Genomic DNA, 26394 nt, shown 5'->3' on the forward strand with positions numbered 1-26394 from the left:
AGCAGGTCGAGCTCTGAGTAATGATATCTGAGCCTCACCTCGGGGTGAACATGGCTTCACCCAGGGAGGGGGGAGAGTTCTTGCTCATTTTTATTTTATAATTAACGTCATTTTTAGCATAGATATACATCAATCCCAATTTATCAGCATTGTCATTAGCATCAGTGTTGTTTATGTCAGCATCATCATAACAAATCATTTATCATTGTTATCAGCATCACAATCATTGTCAGTACCATCATTGTCATCATAATCATTACTAGCATCATTGTCATCAGTGTCGTTCCCATCAGCATGTTCATCGTAATCATCGTTAGCATCATCAATATTGTCATCATCAGTTTCGTTGTTAGTATCATAATAAATCATGAGCATCACCATCGTCAGCAGCATCATAATTGTACTCGACATTGTAACAGTCATTAGCATCATCACCAGTGTTGTTCGTATCAACATCATAAGTCATCATAATAATCATTGTTAGCACAATCATCATCGTATTTAACATAATAATCGCCAGTGTCATTCGTGTCAGCGTCATCATAAATCATTTATCGTCGTTATCAGCACAACAATCAGCATCATCGCCAGCGTAACCATCGTTAGTATTATCAGCATCATCATTGTCATTATGACCATTACCTTCATCATTGCCATCAGTGTCAATGCATCGTCATCACTGTTAACATCATCATATTATCACCACAGTCATCTGCGTAATCATTATCATCAGTGTCATTGTTATCAGTGTTAGCATCGTAACAATGGTCAGGGTCATTGTAATAAATCATGAGCATCACCCTTGTCAGCAGCATCAATTGTACTCGACATCGTAACAGTCATCATAATCATCAGCATAACCATTGTTAGCATCATCAGTGTCGTTTGGTTCAGCATCAGAATTGTCATAAACATTATGATTTTCAGCATCATCAACATTTTCATCAGCATGTTAATCAGCTTCATAATCGCCATTCCCAGCATGGCTATTGTTAACCATCACCTCCATCATTGTCAGCATCATAATCAGCCATCAGCAATTTCATCATTAGCATCAAAACCAGTCATCATCACAAGAAATCATTAGCATCACCATCAGCGTTCGTATCGACAAAGAATCATCACCAGCATCACAATAATAATCAGCATCACCATCAGGGTCATCATAATCAGTTTGTTAGCATCAGTAACATAATAATCGTTTGCGTCAGTGTCATTTGATCAGCATCGTAATCATTTACTTTTAAAAGCATTTTTATTCAAAAATAGTTGGAAAATAACAAAATAATTGTAATCATACATTGTGGTTTGTTTACGTCAGCGTCATCGAAAGCATTGTGGTCATCGTAATCATTGTTAGCATCATCATCACCATAATATCGTCAGCACCATTATCTGTAAATCATCAATGTCATTATCACCATTATAATCGTAAGCATCAACAAATCCTCAGCATTGTTAGCATCATAATAATCATCAGCATCATTAGAAATTGGCATTAGATCATCAGTGTTGTTCGTATTAGATCATCAGTGTTCGTATCAGCATCATAATCACCACAATAATAATCACCACATCATTGCCAGCATCATCATCAGTATCATCATCGTCTTTCGTGTCATCAATCATCATTTTCATTGTTAGCATCATCATATTGTCATCATCATCATTGTCATCATTTGCGTAATCATCAGTTTCATTGTTATCAGCATGGTTAGCATCGTAGCAACGGTCAGTGTCATTGTAATAAATCATGAGCATCACCATTACCAGCAGCATCAATTGTACTCGACATCATCCGTCATTAGTGTCATCATCATCACCACCAGTGTTGTTCACATCAGCATTAGAGTCATCATCATCGTATTTAGCATAAGTCATCGCCAGTGTCATGTCAGCATCATAATCATTCATCATCGTTATCATAAAAATGATCAGTGTCATTGTTATCAGCGTTGTTAGCATCATTGTAATAAATCACGAGCATCACCATCATCAGCAGCATCATAATTGTACTCGACATCGTCACAGTCATTAGCATCATCATCACCAGTGTTTGTATCAGCATAACAAGTCATCATCGCCTTCATAATCACCACAGTAATCTTCAGCATCATCATCATCGTATTTAGCATAACAACCATCATCGCAGTGTCATTTGTGTCAGCATCATCATCATTTTCATCATTGTTATCAGCACAACAATCATCACCATCACAATAATCGTCAGCGTCATTATCATCGCCATCAGAATCATGATCATCGAATAGTCATTGTTATCATAAATCATTGTCATCATCGCCATCAGCGTCATTGTTATCATCGTGTCATTCGTGTTATCATCATCATCGTTTATCATTGTAAGCATCATCAGTATCATAATCATCACTAGCATCATCAGTGTTGTTTGCATCAGCATCACAGTCATCGTAACCATCGTTAGTACCATGAACATACCATTGTCATCATCGTCAGAATCAGCATAAATCATGATAGTCACCAGCGTACTTAGCACAGTAATTGTCAGCATCATGATAAATCATTAGCATCACCATCATACCATCACGATAATCTTCAGCATCATCATCATATTAATAACCATAGTCAGCATTACCACCATTAGTGTTGTTCGGATCAGCATCAAAATTGTCGTATTAACATTTTTGTTAGTATCATGATAAACCATGTCAGCATCATCATCGTCATCAGTGTCGTTTGAATCATCATAATCATCATCATTGCCATCACAACCATCATCATCAGAATTCCAGACTCCAGAAATGATCCTCAAAATCTTATGATTTTAATGGTTTAGTTCTGGTTTTATTTTGTTTTATTTGCTGCATTTTAAATGTGTTCACATTTCATTTATACAATTGGAATAAAATCCGGACTGAAGGAAATGAGTGCTACCAACAAGATTCATTTAAAATCATGTTTCATTCAAATGAAGAACAACCAAATAATTTGCTTTTACTTTGACCCGAACAAACCAGGTGTTTACCAGTAGTACCAGCATCACCCACTGGAGGGAGACAAACACCACACCCCTGAACCACACGACGGAACTCATTTCAAACTGGAGATGAATGTTTAATAAAAACCTGATGGAAAACTAAATGTTCTTTGGAAAACGAAACAACGAATTAAAATAACAATCTGCACACTGACACAATGCTGTATGTTCATTTAAATGTGTTGTTTTTTTAGTTGTTTCCTAATTAAAAAATATTTTTCAATCTTTACACCGTTCTTAAACTCAGGACATTCAGTGTTGACACCAAACATTTTCATTGTCCAGGTAAAGCAGTTTGTTTTCAAGACAATAAAGGTAGTAAAGGTCAAATGTTTTCAGTGGTAACAGAGGTCACATTCTGATCACTGGTCTGGTTTCATGGGTGCTGCAGGTCGTTGTGTTCTGAACACAAAACAATCAATAAACCACAGATTCTGTTCACACTAACCAGTCACCTGGTGTCTGCTGTCACCTCATCAATACAAACAAAGCCCCTACCTGTTGCTGGACCCCCCCGCTGCTGGGGGCTCGGTCCAGGAGGAAGGCGGTGGGGGGGTCTTCCTCTGGCCGACCTGCTCCATCAGTGAGCGTCACACAGGTGGGAGTCATTTATAGATGAAGCTGAACACCTTGATGGTGTTCTCCTGAGGCCACGCCCCCTCGTTACACAAACACACACCAGCTGACTCGCCTCAATCCACTGAACACTCAGGACTGAACAGGTCGCAGGTGGAAATGATGTCTAAAAACGATGAGATGGTAAAAACCAACAGCCACATTTATGATTTCAACAGCTGTTTTCATATTAAAGAACAAGTACAGACACAGATTATACTGGATTAAACTGGATTAAACTGGATTAAACTGGACCATAGCACACAGTATGAATGATAACAGTTTAAACCATTTCCACAGGTTCTTCTGGTGAGGGCAGGTCATCACCCATGATTCTAATAAAGGATCATGGGATCATGGTTTGTTTTCTGAAGGCCAGTAGATAGACTCCGCCCCCAGCAGTCCAATGAGCCAATGGAAAGGCTCAGTGATGTATACGGACACATATTTAGGAGTACAGTCAGTTTTACCAGCATTACAGTAAAGATAAGATATAAGATAAAACTTTATTAATTCCGAGGGAACTCCTGGTTCCAGTTTAGTCCAAAGAGTTAGAGAAAAAAAGAAAAATAAGTCAAAAATATAAATATATGAACAGAATAGAATAAGATAACAACAACAACAACACAATGAAATGACAACACAACACAAAATTTAATTACAAATCATCTGATTATTTCCAGCCGGAGAAAGTCAAATGATTCTAGACTGTTTGTTCTACATGACAATCTGTTGGGTACGAAGACTAGACTAACCTCTGATGGATGATTCAAACCTGTGGGTGAGGTTTAATGGTGATTAATGGAGGTCATTTCACCAGCGACTCAGCAGGAAAGCAAGAACATGAACTTCAGACTGGATAGATTCAAAGGTGTGGTTGTGTGCAGGGTGGAACCAGAGGCTGGAATGGGTTCAAGACTTCACAGGTTCCTAGAAACAGAACAAGACTCATGGACTCTCAACATCGTCCATGAGGTCCAACTATCAGACTTCTTCCTTTAGTTTCTTCCCTCTAATTACTAAACCATCCCGATCACCTCCTCGTCTGCTACTCTTATTGATAACATTTTGTTCAACTCTTTTGATTTCGAGGTCAGTTCAGGCCTCCTGATGTGTGATGTCTCTGACCACCTACCTGTCTTCCAATTTATCCAATCCCACTCTCCTATGTCTAAAAAGATGAATGAGCCACTAAAATACCGTAAATTTTCCAGAAATAACTTTGATAATTTCAAATTAGCTATTAGCTCTATCATATGGGATGAGGTTCTTACGTTGCAAGATGTGCATAAAGCATATGAATTATTTCTAAAGGCCTTTAATAAGGCCTTGGATGCATCATTTCCCTTGGTGTCCACTAAATCTAGACACAAATCCTCTAGAGGGAAGCCAGGGATTACTGATGAATTAATAAAGCTCTCTTAGAAGAAAAATAAACTTTATAAGAGATCCTTTCTTAAACCATCTCCTTTGAATACTGAAACTTATAAAAAGGTCAACAATTTTCAGCCTTAGTAAAAAAAGTAAAGACAACATACTATTCTAATCAATTTACTCAAGCTTCCAATAACATCAAATCAACATGGAACCTCATCAATCACCTACTGAATCGTACTAAATCCTCATCAGCTGCACCCATTGAAATGAATGGCAAGAAGGGGGTCCTCACTAACCCTAGTGACATAGCTAATGGCTTTAATGATTTCTTTATATCAGTTGGCCCGGAATTAGCATCTAACTTTAAAGACTCAAACGTAGATCCCTGTTCCATGATTAAAGCTCAGTATCCTTCACTCCATAATTTTGACCCACCAACAATGCAAGAGGTCCGAGATATCACCATGTCACTAAAAAACACAGCTCATGGTCATGACGGTATCAAGAGTGTCCTTCTTAAGGAGACTATTGACTACATTATCAAACCCCTCACTCATATCCTCCCTCTGTCTGTCAAAACTGGAAATGTCCCCCAGGACTTAAAAATCACAAAATTACACCCATTTTCAAGACAGGCAACTCCAAGGAATTCAGAAATTACAGGCCAATATCTATTCTACCATCCATATACAAAATCTTGGAAAAACTAATCTATTCCAGATTATCAAATCACCTAGCAGTCAACAATATTCTATATCAACACCAATTTGGTTTTCGCAAAAAACATTCCACTGAACCCGACCTTATACAACTCGTTAATTATATCTCATCAGCTCTTGATAATAAAACATTTGCCCTAGGAGTGTTCTTGGATCTGAGTAAGGCATTTGATACGGTCAGTCATGACATATTGATTGCAAAACTAAATAGATATGGAGTGGAGGATATTGCCCTGAAATGGTTCAGAAACTATCTCACAAATCGAGAACGATATGTCCATCTAGCTGGTTTTTCCTCCAAGAAATTATCAATATCATTTGGTGTTCCCCAAGGATCGATCCTGGGCCCTTTATTATTAACGATATGGCCATGACATGCACCAAACTCCCCCCAGTATTATTTGCAGAGGATACCAACTTTGTAACTTCACACAAAGATTTCATTATTTTATTCAAACCGTCAAATCAAGAATTATCTTCCATCGCAAAATGGTTTCATTTGAACAAACTCACCCTCAATGTGAAAAAATGTAATTTCATGATCTTCTGTAATACAAACAAACATTATCCCATAGATTAAGTCAAAATAATTATTAATAATGCTGAAATAGAATTAGTTCACCGTACTAAATTTTTAGGAGTTATTATAGATAGCAGTCTCAAATGGTCTGATCATATTGACCTCGTCTCAAGAAGGTCTGCAAAAATGCTCGGCATATTGAGGAAGGTCTGTCCCGTAATTCACTCCACAGCTCACTTAACTTTATATTACAGTTTTTTGTTTCCATTCATCAATTACTGCAACATCGTCTGGGCAGCTACATATCCTACATACTTAAGAAAACTATGTGTCATACAAAAAAACTACCTTAGAATGATTTCCCACTCTAACAGATATGCACCCTCGGCACCCCTATTCAACAAATACCAGGTACTATCCATTGACAAAATAAATATTTATCAAACATGCTTATTGACACACAAATTTATATATAGGAATCAAGAACTTCCAGTCACCTTACAGAATGTATTCACCCCCACTACACGTGTCCATACATATACCCGAACTTCAAAACACCAATCCAACATCACTCTTAGAGGTTCTAAGCTCTGGAGTGAATTAAGCCCAACACTGCGATCAATATCCTCCTCCTCTGTTTTAAAAATTGTCTGATAAAATACCTTCTGTCTTCCTGATCTTTGCATCTGTTCTTCTGACAGATTTGTTAATCCATTTTTTTGTACTGATTGTGTGTGATTTATCTTTGCTGCCTTCTTATTTTTGGAATCAACACGCAATTTTTTGTTGTTTTCTTCAGTTGATTGTTTAGCCTGCATGTCTTGAATTTGATACAGGCAGGTGTGGAACTCCTCCTGACAATATGAAGCCTAATAAGGCTTCGTTCCCACCTTGCACGCTTTTTGTACTCGAACTGAACATGTGCTAAACTAAGAAAGAAACAGACATAAACAAACAAAGACTGATTAACATCGTCTCTACAGGACAGCAGACCAACAGTCAGAACCTCCAACAGGAGGACCAGGATCTGGACTCCACCATTAGTCAGAACCTCCAACAGGAGGACCAGGATCAGGACTCTACCATCAGTCAGAACCTCCAAGAGGAGAACCAGGATCTGGACTCTACCATCAGTCAGAACCTCCAAGAGGAGGACCAGGATCCGGACTCTACCATCAGTCAGAACCTCCAAGAGGAGGACCAGGATCCGGACTCTACCATCCACGAGTCCGAACAAGACTCTTGGATGAGAGGTGAAACATTTTCAACGAACCTGAAGCGAGTCCAGTTGTTTGTTTTTCTTGATTTACCTGGATGAATGAGAACCTAGACAGACAAGAATTATCTTTGTCAACTTTTCAAATTAAAAACTAAAAAAATATAAAATTCTAATACACAAATAAATAAATAAATAAATAAATAACCCTGAACCCTAATCCATAAACCCCAAACCCAAATCTTAACCCCTAATTCTACCCCTATTGCTACCCTAACCTCTAATCGTACTACTGACCCTCCCCCTAGCCTTAACCCTATTACTAACCCTAACCCTATCCCTAACCCTGTTACTAACCCTTCTCCTACCCCTATAACTAACCCCTAACCCTACCCTACCCCCAACCTTAGCCCAACCGTTGATGCTAACTTAGCCATGTGGTTCTTATCAAGATGTGCCAGAGATTTCTTAGCTATATTTACAACTTCAAACACGTGTGTTGATCACTCTTGGTCATGCGTGTTGTAATGTGTAACATGTTATTGCTGTGCCCAAGCGCTGGACTGAGACTATGGAGCAGCTATCAACCAGTCCCACTGATTATTGATCCTCATCATGGTATCATACCCGATAAGACATTGCTTCCAGTCAAAGGTCTGGTCCTTCCTTCATCAGCAGGTCCCTATCAGTACAGGAAGCAGTTACACATTAAACTGCCTCCTGGTGAGCGAAACGCTGGGAGACCTGCAGTCACTTGAAGTGAAGATGAAGGTGAGGCTGGAACTCTTCCTGGTGGCCACCGCGGTCCTCACTGTGGCTAGTAATCCTCTGAGGACGACGCCGGAGAGGAAGAAGCTGCTGCTCATCTCGTTTGATGGTTTCCGGTGGGACTACGACCAGGATGTAGACACCCCCAATCTGGACCAGTTGGTTCAGGACGGAGTCAAGGCAAAATATATCACCCCCCCAATGCTGACCATGACCGGCCCGTCCCACTTCACCACCATCACAGGTAACAGACGACTCCACTGTCATTTCACTTCTGTAGAAGCTAACGTTGGGTACTTCTACTGCTAAAGTTAGGATTGTAGCAACAGCAGCACAGGTAGTAGTAGCGCTAAAACCAGTGAAATCCTGAGTGAAATGTTCAGATCCTGTGATGAAAAATATCATTACACTCTAAAAAACACCAGAACACTTTAAAGTAGCCTTTAAAGTAAAAGCTTCTTGTTGAGACAAGTTACATCAATATCATTCAAATGTGTGAATTATCTCAACTCCACCTGCTTCAGTCTCAGTGAGACCTGATCCATCCAGAGGACCGGCATCCTTCAGGAACAGTCTCTGAACTTGATCATTTCTTTGTACTTCTTGACTGTTCCACTGAAAAGAGGAGATCGTTGTACATTTAATATCTCTGTCTCCACAGGTAGGTGGGTGGAGGATCACGAAGTCGTCCACAACATCATGTTTGACGCCAAGACAAACTTAAAAGTTCCCTACAAACAGACGCTGAAAAGATCTGAGTGGTGGGACAACGGAGCTTTGCCGTTATGGATCACAGCCCAAAACCAGGTGACCCACTTAAATGACAAGACGCTGAGGGCGGTGTGTTCTGTTAAGGGGCCTAAGGGTCAGGGGTCTAGCCCAGGTGGTACTCCAACAAACCATTTTCTGATCCAGACTCCAAACAGAAGGATAAAAACATGATGATCCACTTAAACTACCAGTTGTTCCTTGTCAACAAAAACAGTTTCAGGTTGACAATCTTTTGTCGTTTTCAGGGTTTGAAAACTGCTTCCTTTTTCTATCCGGGAGGTGGAGTCAAGTACAAAGGCCAGGCAGTCAACCGCGCACTCGTGGAGACGTATGGCCACCCAGACGACAATGAGACCGAATGGCGTCAGAACATCGACACGGTGATGAGCTGGTTCTCTGAAGAAGACTTCCACCTGGTGACTTTATACTACGGTGAACCGGACAACGTGGGCCACGCCAAGGGGCCAGACCACCAAGACAGGAAGGAGATCATCAAGCAAATTGACCGCACCATCGGCTACCTGATGGAGGCAATCACTCGCCATCACCTGACCGACACCCTGAATGTCATCATCACTTCTGACCATGGTATGACCAGAGTGAAGAAACGACCGGAGGTGGACGAGATCGTCCTCAACAAGTACCTGAACCTCCTCAAGCTCACCAGCTTCGAGATCCTTGACTATGGTGGATTTGGGATTCTGACCCCAAGGCCAGGGAAGGAGCAGGAGGTTTTCGACGCCCTGTCCAATGCCCCCAATCTGACGGTTTACAAGAAGAACGAGCTTCCCGACAGCTTCCATCTGTCCAAGAGCCAACGACTGCCTCCCATTGTGGTTGTTGCAGATTTGGGATTCAACCTGAACTCGGTGAGTTTTCCAAATTTCCATGGATTAAGTTTTTCTCACTGTTAGAGCTGCAGCCTCCAAATATTTGCTGATAGGTCAGTTTCCATATAAACTGAATTTAATCAATTCGTGATTGACATCCTAACTGACTAATCAGGACCATGCCAGTTCAGACTGTCAGTGTCCGACCAAAAAAAAGTGCACCACCAAAAAGCAGTGTACCAATGGCTCCTTTGAAATTATTGACATGAAAAATATTACATCAAAACCAATTTGTAAATTCTTTTAATCTAATTGCAATATAAGAGAGTTCAGTGTCAAAATATTCAATGTTCACACTGATAACGTTTTAATGCCTGTAAACTCTAAATCTGATGTTTCCATCACCTGTTGTGTTGGACTTAGTTTGTCCGATTACGTTACCCGATGAAGAGACTCTATCCCGTTCTCGTTTGTTAACTAACTTCAGTTAAACAAAAGCCTTGGGTCTCCAATGTCCCAGGACTGTTCTCAGGTAACGCCGTCTTTTACCTCCATTCAGAGATTCATCATCTACGTCAACAAAGGCGATCACGGCTACCATAACGGAGAGATGGACATGAAGACCATCTTCAGGGCCTTCGGCCCGGACTTCAAGAAGAACTTCCTTTCTGAGCCGTTTGACAGCATCCATATTTACCCCCTGATGTGTAAACTGCTGCAGATCGAAGCGGAACCGAACAACGGATCTTTGGCTGTCACCGAGGAGCTTCTGCTCCACAGCGGTGAGTCCAGCACCTGCTGGTGGTTTTTAGACGTTGACGAGTCCTATCAGTCGTAACGACACGACAATCAACTTGGACTTTCTCTTGTTTGTCTGCAGGTGGATCGGAGTGTCGTCGGACGTCAGGCGTTCTAATGATGTCCATTCTGCTCGTTGTGTTTGCAGTCCTGTAACTGATCCAGGATCAGCATCAGCTCTTTTCTTTTAAATCGTCTAAATGCCTGAAAACATTGACAGTCCTTGTCCATATGGCCTTGTGTAATAAATGGAATCACAGGTGCTGGAACTGTCACACATTAACTCTCACGGGGTTGTTCTACCTGAAGTTACCTGAAGTGTCCACCAAGGGGCGCCAGTTATTCCTTCTCTTTTCTTTATTGTATATGAGACACATACATTGAGAGATATGAGATATTTAAAAACATGTAAAGCAATAAAATTAAACAGCAAGTGATTTTTTCAAATTGGTCATGTGAGATACTTGGTCAACCAATCACAGTCCAGCAATGGCCCTTCACTTTGATGTTAGACTCCTATGGTGAATCAAGTCCAGCTGAACTTGTAGCTTTTCCCACAAGTCCCGTGGAGTTGATTCAACACAGACCTACCAGGACCTGGCCTGGCCTCACTGTTCTAGGCAGGATCCTGTTCAGATGGAGGAAGAGGAGCACCTTCATCACACTCTGGTCTGGTGGTGGACTGCGGTGGTGCGTCAAAGTGACGTCTCAAATTCGTTACTTCTGGATGCGTCCTTGTCCTCCATGTTTATCCAGACAGCTGACGGCTTCTCCTCACTAGAAGACAAACAAAATTGTTGGCTGAGACACCTGATTGGTCCATTTATCTGTCAGTCTGACAACAGGACACTCCAATCAACACCTCATGCCAACCTCATGACCCGTTACACCAAAGTACAGTAGAACCTGGAGACACAAACTGATTGAGTTACAAGTTGTTTGAGAGACAAGCTGTCACTCTGGTCATTTTGGAAAGAGTGAAAATTTGAGAAACAGTTCGTGGTTCGGGACTCACCGTTCTTCCCGGCCTCTGATTGGGTCGTCTTGGCCGTAAAGTCGCTGCGCCGCCTCCACCGTTTGCATAGCGTCCTGAAACAACCAGTAGCATCAAGACGACAGCCAATCAGAACCTCCCCGACCAGAGCAGCTCACCTCCTCCTTCTTCTTCTTCTTCTTCGTGTCGTCGTACTTCTTCTTCTTGCTCTCTGGGATCAGGTCGTCCAACCAGCTCAACTCTCTCTTGGTGAAACAGAAATCCAGAAGCTTCCTGATGAAGACCAGAGCCAGGACCTGCATCAGGGAGAGACCGGGTAATGCTTCGTGTAGAACCCCATCGCCCCGTCACCTCGGTTGGTCTCACCATCATGGGGAAGACGACGGCAGCGGCCGAGGCCTTGATGGTCCACAGGACGACCAGGCAGGACAGCTGGACGGCGGTGAAGGCGTGGACCTTCCACAGCGGGACGTAGCGCAGGTAGATCAGGTCGGGCTGGTGTTTGGACGGCATGCAGAACAACCTGATCCGGTCAAACAGCTGCAGGACAAACATCTGGACGTCAGGCAGGCAGATGTGTGCAGCTGCAGCAGGTCAGAGGGCGGAGTCACACCTGGATGCCTTTCAGCGAGGACACGCCCATGTAGAGGAAGACTCCGTAGAGGACGGGCATCGGGATGAGCTGAAGCACACGGGTAGAAACACGTCACGTCTGTCAGAGGTTCCCATCATCTCGAGCTGCTAGTTAGTAATCATACACATAATACACAAAGTCCTCAACGTACAAACAAATACACTTCACCATATCCGACTACTGTCCTGCAGTTCACCTTCCTGCCACAACCCCCAGGGGGGCAGCACCGCTGTGAAATGACGTAAAGTTGATTTTTATGATGTATAATCAGAACGACTGAACTGTATTTTATTTATTCTGTCTTGTTTTAATGTCCTGTAATTGTTTCTGGACAGACTGAAGGAAAAAGAACTTTAGTATTTAGAGTAGTAATGAGATTACTTTAGTATTCAGAGCAGTAATGACATTACTTTAATACTGAGAGTAGTAATGATATTACTTTAGTACTGAGAGTAGTAATGATATTACTTTAGTATTTAGAGTAGTAATGACATTAAAATGAAGATTAGAAATTGAAATTCAATAAATAATGTTAAACATGGATGGACAGATGGATGGATGGATGGATGGATACGACTTACGAACAATTTGGCTTATGAACAGCCTCCAGCAACCAGTCATGTTCATAAATTGAGGACTTCCTGCATGGTGTGAATGAACAGGAGGAGGAAGTACGTGATTGGCAGCAGTGATATTCACCTTGAGGGCGGAGGTCATGAAGACGGAGCAGCCCATCAGGATGAAGATGAGGAAGCTGGTCACCCGCTGCTCTCTGATGCCGAGGAACTTGGGCTGCTCGCCTGGAGCGGCGCACTCTGACTCCACCTTCAGGCTGTTGACGTGGGAGATGGAGAGAACGGTGGCTGCTACGAACCACGGCAGGCCCATAATGGAGCACACCCCCAACATCAGCCCCACCACCAGCAGGTCCAGGTGGTAGCCACAGCCTTTCTGCAGGCCCACAGGGAGGGAGATGTTAGCATGAAGCTACCACTGGGACCACACCAGCCGACATCACCTGGACTCACCTTCAGCTTGTTCTCCTTTCGGTTGACGATGACGGCCGTGATCTGCTGGTCCATGAAGATCAGGATGGTGCAGAGCAACGCAGGGACCGCCGCAGCCAACGTGGTCCACCAAGGGTTCTGTCCGAGGGGGGAGATCAGCCACCCCCGAGTGCTGGATGTGGGCTGAACGGACCAAAAGATGTTCAGAACATCAAACTGACTCCGGCTGGACAGTGAGCTAACCCTTACCCTGTGGCTAGTCGGTTAGCTAACCCTAAGCCAGTAGCTAGATGGGTAGCTGACCCTAACACTCTGTTGGAGATTGTCAGTGAAGGCTTCTAATCATGGGATTTATCGTTATGATGACTGATCCAATTACAGAACAGACGATGACCAATCAGAAGAATTTGCGTCAGCTTTTTGATGCAACAAAGTTTGCGTACATCAGAGCTCACCCTGTGAGCAAACACGGTGCCGCGCTGAGTGAAGGATCTTGGGAGATCGAAGGAGATCGACTGGTAAGAAGCGCTGGCTGCCAAAGGTTGGCAGCCAGCCTGTTTAACATGTATGTTTTCACATGATGACCTCAGCACTGCGATCATTTTGAACACACCCCTTTCAGCTAATGTAAACACATGTTGGGTGTGTTGGTTTTCTACACCTTTGCTAACCCTTCTAGAACCCTCCAGTGTAGAGTCAGACGTTGAACTTCTAACACAAGGTGATTTCTTTAGCTGGCAATGAGCGACTTGTTTTGAGTTGTATCCTGTTGGACTTTTCAGTTCCAGAGCAAAATTACAAGTTCAAATGTTCAACGAACAACAGGTCCTGAATGTTCAGACCGATGTGGGTCACACGGGACAGGAATCAATACGCCTTGACTGGTTGAGGTCGATGCTCTCGCAGGGACTGAACTAACCTGCTCTCAATGGTTGTGTCATCTAACCCCAACCCTAACCCCTCTCAAAAAGCTGACAACCAGTGGACTCCAGCTCCTGATGAACGGAGATTATAATCCATCGTCCAGATTAGACAGGAGGTATTTACCTGGAATCGATCAGGTACGTTGAGTTTGGGTGTGGGAACTCCCACCAGGTAATCCACCAGCACCATGATTGCAATGGTCAGAAAGACGGCAAAGTCACTGATGGTGGATCGGACCTGCAGAGACACCAATGAAACAGTTCCAGAGGTCTGGTGGAGTGACCAGTGCTCTAGTTGGGATTAGAACCGACAATACAGTAGAGACGAACACACCTTGGTGGGGAAGTACCTCTTGGTCTTAAACTGCTTGAGGAAAGAGGACAGGAAGAAGGTGGTGAAGAAGAGGATCACAGACCAGAAGAGGACATAAGGGATGAAGGGCCCATCGTGGCTGCAGGCCGGTCCGATGAAGACTCCATGGAGGTCACCACACTCCTGGGGTGGCAGAGAGACAAAAGAGCCGTTCTTCATCAGCTCCTGGATACTGCTGTGACCTGAAGGCCCCACAAACCTTCAGCATCAACTGGTCCCACTGGATCGTCTCTGAGCTCAAGTTTCTCCTGCTCCAGCTGTGCAGAACTTCGGACGAGATGTTGGCGGGTGGAGAACACTGGCATCTGGAACAGGCAAGAACCCATCGGAACCAAGACCCACATGGGGGTATTCCTGAGAAGCGAGGTGCTGGTTCTCACGTGTAGAAGGTCAGGTTGTCCAGCTCCATCTTTGGGTTGATCGGATAGACCTCCCCGAGGTGGACCAGCTTCTCCAGAGCCTCGTAGATGAAGATGAGGCAGATGAGTGCCGCGAAGGCCTCCTCGGTGAAGCGGGTGATGTAGCAGACGAGAGAGCTAGCATCGGTGGCCACCAGCAGCAGGCAGAGGAAGGCCGTCCATAGTCCGATACTAGTCCGCAGGGACAGGTAGGACAGACCGTAGTCACTGAGGACAGACGGACAAGACCGGTTCAGAAGGTCTAAACCACCCGGTGGCCCCATGAAGCCACAACGACCACGACCAGACTGTAGACACTTTACCCTAGTGGGCCCCAACTGCTGGGTCCGGTCTGTGGGTCAGTCGGTACCGGTCCAGGAGTCAGTCGGTACGGGGGTCAGTCGGTACCGGGTCACACAGAAAGAATCCAGAACTTCCATTATTTCTGTTTTCTTTCTGATCTGATTCTGATGATGTTTTGTAGTAAATGAGTGGATTCTCTCCTCCACATCTGTCTGTGAGTCACTCTTGATGCTTGTCAAGTTGCTTGCCTCGGTCACATGACTACCTTCTTGTAGTCTCGCTGTACTTTACAGTACAGTCCCTGGTGCTAAAAAGTTTGGGGACTGCTGCTTTACACGAGCGCCGGACAACAATAACATCCGGAACTGATGTCCACTACTTCCTGGCCCGTCCCAGAATCTCGACCCAAAGACCACTGAGCCATTCCGGTCTTCTCTTCTCAAACATGCATTCTGTAAAGCCGGCATTTGGACTTTACTGTTCTACTCATTAGTGCTGCCTTCAGAACTTATCGGTTTTATCAGTGTCAACAATGAGTCAGGACAAACTGAGGGCAACGACCACAGACACCGTCAATATAAAGCCGTTCGCCTCTCCGGGCTCTTCATCCTGTCACTCATCATGTCTCGGGCCGTCGTCCTGCTGCTGGTGGCTCTGGCCTGCCTGACCCGGTTGGGTTCGGCCCAACGCGTCGAGACCCTGGCAGAGCTGAAGGAGCTGAAGGCCACCGTGGAGGAGCTGCAGACCGAGAGGCGACGTAAGACACCTTGACTACCTTCCAGAGAGACTATCATCAGTTGGACTGACCGGGGAAGGTTCCTGTAGAAACCACCAGAGGAGTTCAGGACCAGCTCTCTGAAAAAAGACGTTCCCTTTCTACCATCAAACTGGGACTGTTTGCTTTAAATGAACTGGTTAAATTTAAAGAAGGTTATTGGTTCACTTTCTGTGGAGGGAGTGGCCGGACCTCTCTATGGGATTCTTACAACTTTTTATGTCCTGTCACAAAAATTTTGTTAGTGATGGTTGATCTGCTGCGATGTCAGAGCTTCATTTAGAAATTCACTTACGGCTGGACAGAATACAATACAGCTAGTCCTCAACTTACAAACAATCAGAGATTGCAAGTTATTGTTTCTGGTCAATCTTAGGGAATAGAACACTAGTATTTAGAGTGGTAATGACATTTAAATGACCCGATTGGAAATTAATAAATAACGACTTACAAAAAATTCAACTTATGAACAATCTTGTACTGTTTGCAGTGATGAGTGAACGTCTGGATGCTGCAGAGAAGAAACTGAAGAACGTCAAAGGTGAGAAACGTCAGCAGGTAACAAATGCTTGGACACTCAGAGTAGAAATAACGGATTTCATTGGGAGAACTTTTGAAACACTGCCGGAAAACTTTTGAATTTGAAATTAATTTCTGAATTACCTGAATTTGTCGCATGAAAATTACAAATATTTCTATTTTGTATGCAGACACACCTAGAGTTGCGTTTGCTGCCTCCCTGGGAGGAAATGGTCTCGTGAAGACCACGACTCGCAAAGACCTCATCTACAAGGAAGTTCTGCTCAATGTGGGCGGGGCTTACAATGCTGAGACAGGTGAGTTCAGAGTGACATTGTTCAAATCGAACACTGTAAAACCATTCAAATTAATTCTCATCTTTTGAAGCTTCTTGACCCGTCTTCATTTCCATTCAGGCATCTTCACGGCGCCCGTCCGTGGAGTGTACTACATCCGCTTCACCGCCAACGCACCCACCGACTTCCCCATGAGCGCCGTCCTTTATAAAAACGGCGTGCAGATCCAGCTGATCGCTCACGAGCAGACGTCCGGGCAGGGCAGCGACACGGCATCGAACGGCGCCACCCTGCTGCTAGAGAAGAACGACATGCTGAAGATGGTTCTGTGGGAGAACACCCAGCTCTGGGACAACAGCAACCACCACACCACCTTCAGCGGCTTCCTGCTGTTCCCCATGTGAGCCAAGACTCACCTGGACAGCGCCGGCTTCTGATTGGCTGGCTGCTGGTTCGGATGGAGTCAACTGTACTCGTGTTTTACAGGGTGGACGAGCCTCAGACGGAGGAAGACCCTCAAGAAGAGCTGAAGAGCCTCCAGGACTCAGTGAAGCAGCTTCAGACTGAAAGTCTGGGTGAGTGAACCCCTGATGAAGAGTTCTTACCCAGTCCAGCTCGTCATCCTCACCCCTCATCAAAAACCAGAAGAAGCTTGGAGCTCTATTCCCATGAATGGATGATCCTCTGGACTCAGTGGTTCTCAGGACTTTGATGTTGTTTCTGTGTTTCAGAGCTGAGACAGAAGCTGGAGGCCACAGAGACAGAGCTGCAGGCGATCAGAGGTTGGTCGAAAAGAAGAATCCACAATTTCTTGTTTTAGACAAGTTGCAGAGTGAAATAACCCGGACCTCAGTTCAGTGCCTTAAAGAACCAAACATGTTTAAAACGCGACAGAAATGATAGTTTAAACATTTCTGTAAACACAATCAACCAAACAATAGGTCTGTGAGTCAGTCGGTACCGGCATCCAAACCCCGGGTCGTGGACTGGTACTGTCAAGTATGCTCACGACCCCAGAAGAGTTGAAAAGCCAGCTAGAGCAGACGAACTGAATCTAATCCAGCTGATCAGGTTCTGGTCCTTGATCAGGTTCTGGATGTGATCTGGTTTGTCGTGTCCTCCATTCATCATCTGCCTTGACCTTCTCCAGACATACCAAATGTGGCGTTCACGGCGTCCCTCGGAGGTAACGGCCTTCAGAAGACCACCTCAGGAAACGTCAACCTGATCTACAGAGATGTCCTGACCAACATAGGACAAGCTTACAACCCTGAAACAGGTTGGTGCCACACTCCTGCAACCACGACTCCAGTTCCTCTGTAGAAACATACCCTGAGCAAAAAGAGTCACCACCAAAACCTGTCGAGACTCTAGAAAACCTGGACTCTGGAGTGATGGGGCATCAGGGTAAGTAGAGACAATAGAGCACAGCAACGCCTGCTAGGGTTTCTGCAGTAGGTCAGGTCTAGGGTCAGTCCCAGGTTTAGCATGAGGTCAGCTAACAACCTCAACATACGGAAGAACAAGGTGCTTCCAATACCAGATGGTCTTCTTCCCTATGGTTCCATGAGATGCTGTCAATCTAACTCTGTCCACACTTCCCCCCTAGGTATTTTCACGGCTCCGGTTCGTGGAGTCTACTACGTCCGCTTCACAGCCAACGCTCCAACGGACTTCACCATGAGCTCCGTTCTCTACAAAAACAACGGGCAGATCATGCTAATCGCCCACGAGCAACCGTCCGGAAAGGGTAGCGACACAGCATCCAACGGGGCGACCCTTCTTCTGGAGCAGGGCGACACCCTGTCCCTCAAGCTGTGGCACAACACCCAGATCTGGGACAACAGCAACCACCACAGCACCTTCACCTGTTTCCTGTTGTTCCCATACGAGGATGGAAGCAATCAGGCAACTGTGATTAGGAGAAAGCAGGAGCCGTAGCTGCTCTGATTGGTCCTGAGCCACACAGAACGCTGTGATTGGCAGCCTCCAACTGTTTGAAGTTCCTCTGATGCAGCTTTCAATAAAGACACCAAAACAGACTCAATTGTTTTGAATGCACCACCAAATTACGAGTACCATTATTCACAGACTATTGAGCGCACCTGTATATAAGTCGCACCTGTCTTTGAGGTGTTGGAACATGAAATGTTTACGTTGAAAGATTTCCAACATTTTTACTACTGCTCTTTTCAAACAGTACCTGTAATACGGCAGTGAAACAACCTTATTATCCCTATCAATTCACTGATGCTAAGCTAACTAGCAGCATCTGTGTTTCCTACTTTGACAGCCAGATCAATTGTCTTTACCTTAAAAGCTGTATGACGTGACTTTCCATCATAAGGGATTTACATGATGCTCAAAATGTCTGTTCACAACACAATCAAACTACGGTAGTGTCTTCCTCACTGCGTGATCTTCTCCACCTGCCTGTCTCGCTCTTGTACTTTCTGCTAGTGCGCCCTTTGGAGGCTGTTAGCTCGTAAACATCTAGAAATTAAACCTCAGGATTCAAATCAGGAGAAAAAAGTAGCGCTTATAGTCCAGACTTTCCGGTAACTAATTCCCTGCCAGCGTTTTGTACCAAACGAATCTTCTTCGGTGGACTTTCTCCAACACTCAAGACATTTATCGTTGCTTTCATTTTCTTCTTGACCGATCCCATGATGCTTTGCTCAGAGCGACACCGTTTCCTCTTGGTGAACTCCAACATACTCAAAGTTTGTTGCATCGTTAGCTGACGCAACGTCTCCATCTTCCACTGATTCTCCATCCTCTGTTCCGTAATTGGATCTTAGTTTGCGAGTGTTTACAATACAGTGCACCCTTGGTCTTTGCGGTAAATGCGTTCCAGGGACCACAAGCGATTGAGGAATCCATGATCGAGACCACAATCTATTTATCTTGTTATTTACAGTAATTTTAAATTTTATGAACCCTCCCCATCCTGATATTAAACCACCTTCTATCTGTATTACTTTTTCCACACTCTGATGTGCACTGTATACGTTCTAGACACTTTCATGGGGTGAAAATAAGAAATGAGATTGGGTCTCACGTTCTGACTGCTAAGGAGAGCAGGTTCTTCTCCTTTGATTGATGAAGCACCAACCTCAGGTTTATGAAGGTACTTTAAGGGTCAAGCGAAGCCTCACATTCGTACAACAGTTCTCCTGGATGGGGAACCTGACTCACCTGCAGAACTTGAAGAGGATCTTCTCAAAGACTAGAACTGGCCCAGTGCTGCCCAGTATGGTGAGAGGCTGACCAGCAAAGACCGAGTAGGCCACGCCCGTCAGCGACGCCCCGAACAGGGACTCAATGGCACTCTACCCAACAGAGAGAGAGAGAGTTTCACCGATAGTGGACCTGAGAGAAGAACCGCTGCTTGTAGTTCACCGTTCTAGTGGTCTCACGATGTTTCCTCTGGTAGCCTCGCCCAGCAGACCTCCGAACGTGATCACCGGCGACATGCAGGCGCAGTACAAGAAGAGAACAGACGCCACGCACTGGAGGCTGACGGCGTCTCTGACGTCACTCCACAGGAAGGGAGCCTTCCTCCGGACGTCCTTCACCAGACCGCCAAAGATCCTGATGGACAGCAGAGACACGGTCCCCTGTTAGCCAACGCTGGTTAGTCATCACAGCTAGCTATAGCCCTAAGCCTAACCATCTCAGCTAACATCACAGCTAGCCGTTAAAGTTAGTCATTAGAGTTAGTCATCATACCTGGCCAAAAAAGTTAGCCATCAGAGTTAGCTTTCGCAGTCAGTCACCAAAGTCAATTACTGCAGTTAGCCACCACAATTAGCTTCCATAGATAGCCTCAACAGTTTTTGTTAGGGCTGAGTCAGCCCAACAGCCCCAAAAAAGGTTGGAGACCACTAGAGTACTGCAGTCAGACATGACCCAATAAATGCTGCTGGGGTATCATCTGGACCGACCTCCCCGTCCTCTGGAGCTCCGGTCCCGGGTGTGGTTCTGCTTCCTTGATGGTGTGGGAGCTGTGGGTGGAGCTTCTAGGGATGGACGCCATCTTCCTCTTCTCCTGAAGGGAGGATGAAGAGTTTCACTCCACTCAGGAACTCATTTCCTGTTTCGTGTTGACGCCTCACCTGGGACGGGATGCTCTGAGGGGGTTTGATGCGGATACTGGGATCCCACTCCCCTGGAGGAAGAACGGTGACCTGGTCCAGGAACTCATCGATACCTGACAGCAGGTCGTTCCTGTCCTTCGCTTTGTAGGCAACGTCGTGGAAGACCTTCAAAAGACAGGAGAACCTCAGAGAGAACATCGACCACACATCCGTCAAAGCGCTCGTCTACTGCCTCACCTCGTCCGTCATGAGTGTTGCCATTGAGCGCCCGATCTCGTGGTACTGTGGACCTTTACCAAACGGACCGAGCAGCAAGAAGAGAAACCTGGATGTAGGAGATGAACAAGAACACTAGAACAAGAACCTGTAGAGACTCTGAACCTCCAGACTCTGGAGGGCCCCAACCTTTGAGCATCAACACCCTCATTTGTAGCCCCTGTTTGCCCACTCTGGATCAACAACCTCTAAAACCCCACCCCAATTGATAAACCAACAACCTGTCTCTTGTGTGTGAATGTGAGATGCTGCTACAGGTGTGGAGGCGTATGAAGATCACCTCGTTGGGACTGGAACCTCCGTGAGGCCGGTAAGCATCACGGCGGGGGCGAGTCGAACAAAGGCAACGATCGGTCTCTCCAGGAAGTGGACTCCACCCACCAGGACATTGGAGGCCTCTGCACCAGGTGGGATCTTCTTCATGAAGCTCATGTCCATCTGAAACACACATAACCACACATACACACACACACATGCTTTGACTCAATTACCTAGCTAGTGGTACATTTTAAATGCCCTGGACGAGGCAGCCCACAACAAACGATTGACGCTGTATAGGGTTAGGGATCAGGGTTAGGGATAGAGTTAGGGGTTAGGGTTAAGGGATAGGGTGAGGGTTAAGGGTTAGGGATTAGGGATTAGGGATAGAGTTATGGGTTAGGTTTAGGTTTAGAGTTGGGGTTAGGGGACAGGGTCAAGGTTGGGTTGGGACCAGTGCTCACCCTGCTGAAGTCCATGCTGCTGTCTAAGGGTTAAGGGTTAAGGGTTAGGGGTTAGGTGTTAGGGTTGGGAATAGAGTTATGGGTTAGGGTTAGGGTTAGAGTTAGGGGTTAGGGTTAGGGGACAGGGTTAGGGTTGGGTTGGGTTGGGACCAGTGCTCACCTTGCTGAAGTCCATGCTGCTGTCTTCCCGTGTGCTGCTGTAGATGCGTCTACCACCGTTCTTACTGCTATCGAGGCTTCCTGGAGCTGAACGGGGGGATTCCAGGACACCTGTGACGGAGGAAGACTTTAAACTGCTACTCCCCGACCCTCATGTCAACCACAACGACACTTTAAAACCATCGGCTGCACACCTGACTGAGATGGTCTCACCGTTATGCTCCAGTAGAAAGGGGTCCGAGTGTTTCTTGCTGATGTCGGGGAATCGGACCAATGACAGTCGATTGCTGAGCTTATTCTCCTTCTGATGGTGGTGACGTCTGAGGATGGCCTCCCTCACCTCCTGTCTGACGGCCTCCTCCAGCTGACCCGACGCCAGCATGCTGTCGATCACCATGTCTGCATCGAGGCAACGACATGAACGGGGGGGTGGGGTGGTTCGTTCGGTCATAGTGCTGCTGATCGTCCCAACAAACCGAAGAGTTCAGAGCCAGACTCAAGACAAAGACAGACTCTGTGTCACACATCGTCACCTGTCGGCCTTCACGCCTTCGGTCCAGTGTGAACGAGTCAATCTGGTCAGCTGATTGGTTAGATCCCCCCCCCCCCTGCCCCCAGCGCATCAGTGCACTGACCTGCGATCTCCTCAATGGATTTGGCCCTCATGTCGAGCAAGACCGTCCCACTCAGGACGAAAGAACGCAGCTCAAACAGACTGTGGAGGGACAGCGTGGCCACGTAGGGTTTACTCCATCGTTCTCCTCCATCCTCCACGTCCTCTTCAAACTTCAGCCATCTAAAAACGCATTTCCTGGAGGGTTAAAATCTGACAAAATATCAGAAAAGCAGAGACAGAACTTGATTCCCCAGGAAGGTCAAAACTAGTTTGACGAAACAAAGCCAACGCCATTAATCCACCCAAATCCTGACCCCTTTCCCACTTACAGAAGGAATGGACGTCCTTACCTGGCCATCTCCTTCCACTCCTGGATGTCTCCGTCTCTGAAGGTCAGCTCGTCCAGCTCAATGAACAGGTGATGGGGGACGTGCTCCTCGTCCTCATCCTCCATCCCGAGGATGAACTGGACTCTCTGAGACGGTGTGTCTGCAGGAAAAAACTGGTCGTCACTTCCTGACCTTCGGTATGGGATTGGAAACGTTCACGGAGTCTGGACGAACCCAGGGAGGTCGAGTTGCCTCCATCCTCCTGCCCGGGTCGGTCCCGTCTTCTTCGGTGGTGACGGTGTCCTCGGTGACGGTGGTGTTTTCGACTCTGGTGGTCCAGAGGAACGTGGACGCTGATGTAGCTTGCCCGGTGACCTGCGGGAGGGAAACAACGCTACAAATAATCAATGTCAGTCCATCAAGGTGGAGTTAACGCGCTCTCCTGAATCTACCGAGTGGAGAAGAGTCCCTGAGTCCCTGAGCGACGGGACCTTCAACCACCTTTAAACTCACTCTCTAGTTCCTCTTCCGCAAAGGTGGTATGGAGGGTGGAGCTGGTCTTACCCTGGTCCAACAACGCCTCTTCATCGTTCCCCTAAAAGACAGAACAGCATTAATCAACAGCAAGGAATCATGGGACAATGGGCAGCCTCACTCAAAACTTTATGTTAAAGATTTTCCCTCCAAGTTGTTCTGCAATCAGTTTGCGACAATTCCTGATTCTGATTTCTACAAGATCCAGCGTCTTGATATCAGTTTTAGCTTCTTAAAGAAAATAAAACCACAGAAACAAGCCTTTCAGCTTCCAGGTCGAACCTGCTACTCTGAATATCCAGCTGGAATGAGGGGCAGGATTGTTTGCCCAAATGAAAACAGGGGTAAGAAGCCAAGAGCTGGGACAGGATGTTACCCCGTCTGTACAATAGGGGGCAGTAAACACCTGAAGCTGTTGGTCCCTATTACCCCCTTAAGCCTGTAGTCAGCTGGGACAGGTTAACTAACCCAAACACTAACCCTGTCTCTCACATGGCCCGGGGGCCAAATGTGGCCCCCAACATCATTTAATGTGGCATAAGTGGTCGGACAGTGTAAAAATGAATAGGTCAAATAGGTGCTTTGACCAAAACTACATTTCCCACAATGCAGTAGTTCAACCCATCTTAACTCTGACTAAACGTAGTGAACAAAGTTAATGTCCTAACTTGTGTCAGATGTTATTTTTCTTTATTGATTGATGGTTTGATCCTTGATTGATGGAGTTCTGTGGGTTTAATAACCTGACAAATGAAAAGGATTTATGTTAGAACAGAGAAACAAACAAACATGTTTTTTCTGTCTAACTGTAATGTTTGGAACTAGAATCAGTCAGAAATTCAGTTATTTAACATTAAGGAGTAGTTACATTTAGTTACATTACACTGAGTTACATTTAGTTACATTTATTAGTTACATTAAGGAGTAGTTACATTTAGTTACATTACACTGAGTTACATTTAGTTACATTTATTAGTTACATTAAGGAGTAGTTACATTTAGTTACATTACACTGAGTTACATTTAGTTACATTTATTAGTTACATTAAGGAGTAGTTACATTTAGTTACATTACACTGAGTTACATTTAGTTACATTTATTAGTTACATTAAGGAGTAGTTACATTTAGTTACATTACACTGAGTTACATTTAGTTACATTTATTAGTTACATTAAGGAGTAGTTACATTTAGTTACATTACACTGAGTTACATTTAGTTACATTTATGAGTTACATTAAGGAGTAGTTACATTTAGTTACATTACACTGAGTTACATTTAGTTACATTTATGAGTTACATTAAGGAGTAGTTACATTTAGTTACATTACACTGAGTTACATTTAGTTACATTTATTAGTTACATTAAGGAGTAGTTACATTTAGTTACATTACACTGAGTTACATTTAGTTACATTTATTAGTTACATTAAGGAGTAGTTACATTTAGTTACATTACACTGAGTTACATTTAGTTACATTTATTAGTTACATTAAGGAGTAGTTACATTTAGTTACATTACACTGAGTTACATTTAGTTACATTTATTAGTTACATTAAGGAGTAGTTACATTTAGTTACATTACACTGAGTTACATTTAGTTACATTACATTTAGTTACATTAGTTAGTTACATCTGGCTGCTTTGATGCTGATGTGGCCCCCAGTGAAGATGAGTCTGACCCCCCGGTTTACTGGGACAGGCTCCCGAACTGAACCCTGACCCTGAACGCACCTGCTGGATGGAACTCATCAGCTGACGTCACATCACACAGAAAAACTCTCTCTACTGAAACCACGTGAGTCTCCATGGCAACAGAAACGTGACGTCAGTGTGGAAAGTCTTCTCAGTCATAACCAATTAAAACGTAGCTTGTCTGTGTGACGTCACTCCGTCGCGTCAGAGACGATCGTTACGTCACCACGTGCTCTGACAGTTGGCCCCAAACAACATCTCGAACCGAACCCCGCTGATACCGGTAACGGGGATCCGGTGACGTCACAACCGTCAAACAAACCGGTCAAACTTTAACGCTCACAGCTTAGGGTACCGGGACCGGGTACCGGGACCGGGTACCGGGACCGGGAGGCGGAACTCACGGAGGAGAGGAGCGGTCTCATCAGGTCCATGTCCGGTTCGGGGCCGGTCGTCAGGGATACCGGAGGACCGGAGGCTCCTGGGTCTGACCATCTTCCCCAGCGGGGTCTGGAGTATATTCACGCCAGCTGTTGGCCACGCCCCCTCCGATTGACCCGGTCCTCCAATGAGAATCGCCCACCGTTGGACCCTCGGTTCCGTTCACGTTTGGTGGGCGGGGCTTAACCGGGAACGGAACGGATTGACCAAACAATAAGGGAACGGAAACAACTTCAACTATCCTGGAAGTTCACCACATTAGTAACCACAAACACAATAATAATTATTATTATCTATTATTATATAGCAATAATAATATCAATATCAATAGTAATTATAATTATAATACCAGTAATAATAATAATAGATTTATTGTCACATTTCTGTCGCCTTAGCAACAGAACGCTGCTTTTACATATGAGTCTCTGCCGGGTCCTGCTTCCTGGTTCTGGTACCAGTTGACCGGTGTGGGTCCTGCTTCCTGGTTCTGGTACCAGTTGACCGGTGTGGGTCCTGCTTCCTGGCTCTGGTACCAGTTGACCGGTGTGGGTCCTGCTTCCTGGCTCTGGTACCAGTTGACCGGTTCGGGTCGAGGCCCCCACCAGAAGAGGGCCGTGATCAGTCGGCCTGACAGGAAACACCGAGGACCACCAATCAAACACGAGAAC

At 45.1% G+C, this 26394-nt stretch overlaps 3 protein-coding genes across 5 annotated transcripts; 2 read left to right on the forward strand and 1 right to left on the reverse strand.

The window, feature by feature from the left end:
- The first annotated feature begins 8228 nt into the window (after positions 1-8228).
- On the forward strand, positions 8229-10900 carry zgc:153896 (uncharacterized protein LOC569930 homolog). The gene is made up of 5 exons (XM_068323715.1): positions 8229-8475; positions 8893-9038; positions 9248-9871; positions 10392-10614; positions 10713-10900. Exons 1-5 carry the CDS (start codon positions 8229-8231, stop codon positions 10784-10786), a joined length of 1314 nt encoding a protein of 437 aa, XP_068179816.1. The 3' UTR covers positions 10787-10900.
- Positions 10901-11018: 118 nt separating this feature from the next.
- On the reverse strand, positions 11019-25781 carry LOC137600978 (sodium bicarbonate cotransporter 3-like). Of its 3 annotated transcripts, XM_068322916.1 has the most exons (24): positions 25690-25781; positions 23568-23649; positions 23289-23429; positions 23076-23214; positions 22745-22905; positions 22323-22508; positions 22111-22220; positions 21509-21666; positions 21190-21277; positions 20971-21117; positions 20800-20903; positions 20272-20446; positions 20051-20184; positions 14942-15187; positions 14761-14866; positions 14523-14684; positions 14313-14426; positions 13287-13448; positions 12958-13209; positions 12238-12306; positions 11991-12164; positions 11783-11920; positions 11646-11719; positions 11019-11407 (listed from the first exon to the last, which is right to left on the reverse strand). In XM_068322916.1, the coding sequence occupies exons 1-24, from the start codon at positions 25717-25719 to the stop codon at positions 11326-11328; spliced, it is 3234 nt and encodes a 1077-aa protein (XP_068179017.1). In that variant the 5' UTR covers positions 25720-25781; the 3' UTR covers positions 11019-11325. The 3 variants fall into 3 exon arrangements, with proteins under 3 accessions (XP_068179017.1, XP_068179019.1, XP_068179018.1); XM_068322918.1 differs by lacking the exons at positions 11019-11407; positions 11646-11719; positions 11783-11920 and having other exon boundaries at positions 12031-12164; positions 12238-12362; XM_068322917.1 differs by lacking the exons at positions 11019-11407; positions 11646-11719; positions 11783-11920 and having other exon boundaries at positions 12031-12164; positions 12238-12365.
- LOC137600979 (complement C1q tumor necrosis factor-related protein 4-like) lies at positions 15860-18894 on the forward strand. The gene is made up of 8 exons (XM_068322920.1): positions 15860-16019; positions 16528-16578; positions 16748-16873; positions 16973-17252; positions 17339-17427; positions 17584-17634; positions 18003-18131; positions 18462-18894. Exons 1-8 carry the CDS (start codon positions 15884-15886, stop codon positions 18791-18793), a joined length of 1194 nt encoding a protein of 397 aa, XP_068179021.1. The 5' UTR covers positions 15860-15883; the 3' UTR covers positions 18794-18894.
- Positions 25782-26394: the final 613 nt, after the last annotated feature.

This window comes from Antennarius striatus, chromosome 9 (assembly GCF_040054535.1).
Source record: "Antennarius striatus isolate MH-2024 chromosome 9, ASM4005453v1, whole genome shotgun sequence".
Classification (NCBI taxonomy): Eukaryota; Metazoa; Chordata; class Actinopteri; order Lophiiformes; family Antennariidae; genus Antennarius; species Antennarius striatus.

Excerpts from the sequence above, each read along its gene's own strand:
- zgc:153896 (XM_068323715.1), top strand. The coding sequence starts at position 8,229 with ATGAAGGTGAGGCTGGAACTCTTCCTGGTGGCCACCGCGGTCCTCACT. Across the intron at positions 9,039-9,247 it reads GGATCACAGCCCAAAACCAG|GGTTTGAAAACTGCTTCCTT; the intron begins GTGACCCACTTA and ends TGTCGTTTTCAG. Across the intron at positions 9,872-10,391 it reads TGGGATTCAACCTGAACTCG|AGATTCATCATCTACGTCAA; the intron begins GTGAGTTTTCCA and ends ACCTCCATTCAG.
- LOC137600979 (XM_068322920.1), top strand. The coding sequence starts at position 15,884 with ATGTCTCGGGCCGTCGTCCTGCTGCTGGTGGCTCTGGCCTGCCTGACC. Across the intron at positions 16,020-16,527 it reads GCTGCAGACCGAGAGGCGAC|TGATGAGTGAACGTCTGGAT; the intron begins GTAAGACACCTT and ends TACTGTTTGCAG. Across the intron at positions 16,579-16,747 it reads GAAACTGAAGAACGTCAAAG|ACACACCTAGAGTTGCGTTT; the intron begins GTGAGAAACGTC and ends TTTTGTATGCAG.
- LOC137600978 (XM_068322916.1), bottom strand. The coding sequence starts at position 25,719 with ATGGACCTGATGAGACCGCTCCTCTCCTCC. Across the intron at positions 22,509-22,744 it reads ATCCATTGAGGAGATCGCAG|ACATGGTGATCGACAGCATG; the intron begins GTCAGTGCACTG and ends GCCTCGATGCAG. Across the intron at positions 11,720-11,782 it reads AGAAGAAGAAGAAGGAGGAG|GACGCTATGCAAACGGTGGA; the intron begins GTGAGCTGCTCT and ends TGGTTGTTTCAG.